The sequence below is a fragment of the Morone saxatilis genome, unplaced genomic scaffold, assembly GCF_004916995.1.
Source record: "Morone saxatilis isolate NCDOM2014 unplaced genomic scaffold, NCSU_SB_2.0 Contig22, whole genome shotgun sequence".
In the NCBI taxonomy this organism is placed as follows: Eukaryota; Metazoa; Chordata; class Actinopteri; family Moronidae; genus Morone; species Morone saxatilis.
In genome coordinates this window covers 13,933,082-13,937,511 of record NW_023339785.1, presented here as the reverse complement: position 1 = coordinate 13,937,511, position 4,430 = coordinate 13,933,082, and the positions used below count along the sequence as shown (strand labels likewise).

Genomic DNA, 4,430 nt, shown 5'->3' with positions numbered 1-4,430 from the left:
CACTATAACATTAGTAGAAATGATATTTTGCATTGAGTATTAACCATTTTTTGTATGTTTCCTTTTACGTTTAGGCCTCAGTCACAGAGTTTGAAAGGCTGCCATCTTCTCTCTGCCCCACTGATGTCTTCGATGTGTGATCTTCAAGTTGATACATCAACTAACTTAAATGTACATATTGATTTTGTTCTCTATGTCTGTTTGTCTAAATAAATAAATAAACTTAAAATCTTTGAAATAAAAAAATGTTTGGAGACCTCCAGTGGTTATATCCGTGTGGGCCAACCATACAACAATCATTACGGTAATGTGCGTGTCTGTGTGCGGTATTACGGTACGTGGGCCATGGAAATGAAGCCACAAAGAAGTGAAGAGTCGAGTAGTTGACACGGATGGATTCGTGGTGAAGCTCCATCCTAACAAGCAGCCAGGGCCGTACGCTTGAAGAAACCGGCTCTTATTTCTACCCATATATACATGTATTATTTGTGATTAGATATGACGGAAATGTTTTCAACTCTGTTTGGGCAAAACGACGCTCAGGGAACACCCGGCTCGTCGTCTCTGGGGTTCGGACCCGGGAAGCCTCCGCCGCCGCTGCCGCAAAATCAAGTCTCCATGACGGGGCAGATGCCACCGCAGCTCGGGGATGAAGGGCCTGTTCTGCGGAAGCCCGGAGCCATGAATGAGCCTTTCTATTTACTGCGGGAGCTTCCTGGTACTGTCGGACTATTATGAGTGCTTAATGCTTTGTATGATAGTTGTCGGTTTAAAGAAAGAGGCTGAGCTGTAATCAGGTTGCTAAGCAGTGTGTAAACAATGCTAACGATAGCTAAGATTAGTCAACAAGGTAAGTGAAAATATTGAGTGGGCTCGTTAAAGGTATTAGCCCAGCTGTTTTTCCTTATGTTGGGTTGGTTTTAAAGTTGACTGTGATACATATTTCCAACCGAGTTCCCTATGTTTTAACTCCCCTAAACTGCAGAAATCACAGGAATAATCACCCCTGAACTCACATCAGCGAACAATGCTACCAGTTTGCAAGTTGTATAACTTAGTTACACATGACTTGTGGTGTTTGCATGGATTAAATTGATACAAAACTGTGTGTTTAGTGGGAAACGAGTTGACGGGCAACACCAACCTCATCACGCACTACAACCTGGAACACGCCTACAACAAGTTCTGTGGGAAGAAGGTGAAGGAGAAGCTCAGCAACTTTCTACCAGAGTTACCAGGTGGGTTATGTGTAGGGACACATGTGGGCTGACAGTCCGGTGTTAATGATGAGGGGGTTTGCACACATATTATTAGACAAAAAACAGATAGGTGTGGGTTAATATGAAAGTTTAATGTTGGCCAAAGTAAGTGCAACACACAGTATTATCAGAATAATCCTGAAAATATACTTAATACTTTTAAAAACTGAAACAGGAATCACTTTACTTACTTTACTTTGTTAAGAAATATATATTTATTGCATCGCAGAATTTATACTATTTCCACACATCCTGTTTAACTTTATTTTATGGGGGTTACAACAGGGAGCCTTCAGCCATGGTGACAGGCTTAGGATTTTGTAATGACTGGAAAGATGCAGGCTCTCCCCGGTCCCCTTGTTGTTCCAATATAAGACTGTATGCTGGTGAGCTAGACAGCTTTTTCAAGTCAAGCCATGTGAGGATATTCACAATTATCACGATTCTAAAGTGTTTTTGTCACGTTGCGTGATAATATTGCATGTCGTCCTTTCCCTAAGTTACGGTAGTGATTCATGTTCAGAGTAGGACACAAGTTTCTAAAGGAGTTTTACCATCGATAGTTGTTCTATTCTGTTATAATTCACTTCATTGGAAACTGGCAGCCTCACTCTGGAAAAGCACCTTTTTTGTCTTAAAGGCCCCAAACTCCAGCAGCACTTGCAGTATTAAGAACAATTTAATTTTTAGACTGGCGCATTACACTGGCTTGTGACCGTTTATCAGTGTTAACAAAAACATATTCTCTCTTTTTAAATAGTATTGGGCTGCTTTTACATAGCAATTTTCTGCTTTAACTGGCAAAGTGCTCATTCACCCATTCACACACACACAGGAGCAACTTAAGGTTCAATGTCTTGCTCAACAAGTAGACAGGAGGAGCAAGGGGATCAGACCGCCAAACTTGCTATTAATGGACGACCTCCTGAGAGACAGCTGCCACCAGAGATACAGGTCAAATGATAACTTGGATGAAGGCAACAAGCTGAAATGCATTGGTGTCACAATACGATTGAACTTAGAGCTACAAGTGTTGCTGTAGTTTCGACCTCTAAAGATTACTCAGAGCCAACTGAGCTGTTACCACACCACACCTGTCTTCTGTAGGTGTTGAGAGATATGGAGATATCTTTTATTTATTTGATTGGCCTTCATTTTACCAATAATATTCCCATTAGTATTCTCTTTCACAAGGAAGTCCTGGCCAAGACTGCAGATAATGTTTCAAATACAGCAGACCTAAAACAAGTGTTCTCTAAAACTGTCAGATAGGAGGAGGAGACTTTGTTGTGAGATGAAACACGCAAGATACCAAAAAATATAACATACATCTGTAAGTCTGGTCTGTGAGTCCATCGTTGTTGTTCAGATCTGATGTGGAAATTCCCTACAGCAGCAAATATTGAGGTCAAAATGAATAAAGCTGAATAAACCCCGAACATGCCACTGTTTTCTAACATTAGCTCACCACCCCAATACAACCGAATCACTGTGTGCTCACTGTGTGCCACCTTGTCATTGCTTAGGTTTTGATCAGTCCTCTCTCTTTTGGCCTGCAGGTATGATTGACTGTCCGGGCACTCAGGACGGCAGCTCGTTGCGCTCTCTGATCGATAAGCCTCCAGTGACTGGGAACTCCTTCAGCCCACTGACCGGCGCTCTGCTCACAGGCTTTAGATTACACACAGGACCGGTACTGACAACACACACAAGTTCTAAAGTCACACACATCTTCAACATGTTGACTCAAATTAAAGTTCCCTTTAGTTGGAATATTCTGGTTTGCTGGAAACATGTATCCTTAATGTTTTTATTATATTGCTCATTTCAGTACTTACACTCGTGCATGTTTTTGTGTTTTTTTTTCCAGCTCCCAGAACAGTACAGACTGATGCACATACAGCCTCCAAAGAAGAAGAGCAAACACAAGCACAAACACCATCGACCACAGGACCCATTGCCACAAGGTATGACAAACTGTACATGTACACAAACGCAAAGGAATGAAACATGTTTTAAGGTCACTGACCTGCTTGTTTTTCACATCGCAGAAACTCCATCAGACTCTGATCCCAAGAAGAAGAAGAAAAAGAGGGACGATGATCCCGACCGCAAGAAAAAGAAGAAAGACAAGAAAAAGAAGAAGGTAAGAAATCTATGAAGACCCCAGGAATTCAGTGATGTGTTATTGTGGATCCTAATACAGAGATAGAAGACCAGCTGAGACCCGTACCCTGATCCAACCCATTCTTAAACTTTATTATCTGAAAACTTGCACCTAATTCCAAGTATTTAACCAAATACTAAAACCTTTCTACTTCTAATCTAATAAGTAAACTGTGTTAATCGAGTTTTGGCAACTAGTGTCACAACAAGTTTTCAGACAACAGCCCTGATTTAATATTGCTTTATAATGTTATGGCTTACCTATTACACTATTACACTTAGCTAACAGTTTTTAACTTAGGCATTTATCAGATACTTTGTAGTGTAGTTCAGTCTTCACCAGCTTTATAGGAAAATCTCAATCTTTATTTATTCACCAGCCAGTAGCTAACGTTGTCAGTCTGCTGTTTGGTGCTGCTGGTAGTTTATGTTGGGTTTATCACAACTCTGTATGCTGAAAACGACTCCTGCAGGAAACCGATTAGAGGAGAACAGCCTAGACTGAACAACACAGTAAATGTATGAGCTGAAATCAAAACTGTTTGCTTAAAGAGGATAAAATCCTCCACAGCGTTGCACTGAACTCTGGGCGACCTCTTTCACATCACATGTAGTCGTTTAATTCCGCGTTAATGGATGAATGAAGTTTTAACCATCTCGTTTGATCTATGATTTGCAGAATTCTTGTATCCATAATTTAGTCTTTGTGTGGCTTTTGAACAAAAGCTCTTTTGTTTAAGTTTACTGTTCACGAACTGTGTTACTGCTCTCTGTCCCTCTCCAGAACCGCCACAGTCCCGACCACCCCGGTCTCGCTGGATCACAACCCAACAGCAACAGCCTCAGATAGACAGGAGCCCACTGTGTGCATGCCTGTGTGTGTGAATGTATATTTTGTAAGAGGATGAGTGTGTTTTACAGATAATTGTATTAATAGGGAATATGTTTAATGAGAGGGGATGAATCAAATAATGCAAATGATTGTATGATGTGTGTGTGTGTGTG

At 41.0% G+C, this 4,430-nt stretch overlaps 2 protein-coding genes across 2 annotated transcripts in view; both read left to right on the top strand.

Annotated features, from left to right (window-relative positions):
* si:dkey-6i22.5 (polyamine-modulated factor 1) overlaps positions 1-257 on the top strand; it is a 2,659-nt gene extending 2,402 nt beyond the window's left edge. The window contains exon 5 of the mRNA XM_035669629.1: positions 75-257. Coding sequence (XP_035525522.1) covers positions 75-140 — 66 coding nt within the window. The 3' untranslated portion in view covers positions 141-257. The remainder of the gene's footprint in view (positions 1-74) is intronic.
* Positions 258-352: 95 nt separating this feature from the next.
* Positions 353-4,424, top strand: med19a (mediator complex subunit 19a). The gene is made up of 6 exons (XM_035669628.1): positions 353-718; positions 1,116-1,238; positions 2,819-2,952; positions 3,130-3,226; positions 3,311-3,405; positions 4,210-4,424. Exons 1-6 carry the CDS (start codon positions 499-501, stop codon positions 4,273-4,275), a joined length of 735 nt encoding a protein of 244 aa, XP_035525521.1. The 5' UTR covers positions 353-498; the 3' UTR covers positions 4,276-4,424.
* The last annotated feature ends 6 nt before the right edge of the window (positions 4,425-4,430 follow it).

Excerpts from the sequence above, each read along its gene's own strand:
- med19a (XM_035669628.1), top strand. The coding sequence starts at position 499 with ATGACGGAAATGTTTTCAACTCTGTTTGGGCAAAACGACGCTCAGGGA. Across the intron at positions 719-1,115 it reads TTTACTGCGGGAGCTTCCTG|TGGGAAACGAGTTGACGGGC; the intron begins GTACTGTCGGAC and ends CTGTGTGTTTAG. Across the intron at positions 2,953-3,129 it reads TTAGATTACACACAGGACCG|CTCCCAGAACAGTACAGACT; the intron begins GTACTGACAACA and ends TTTTTTTTCCAG.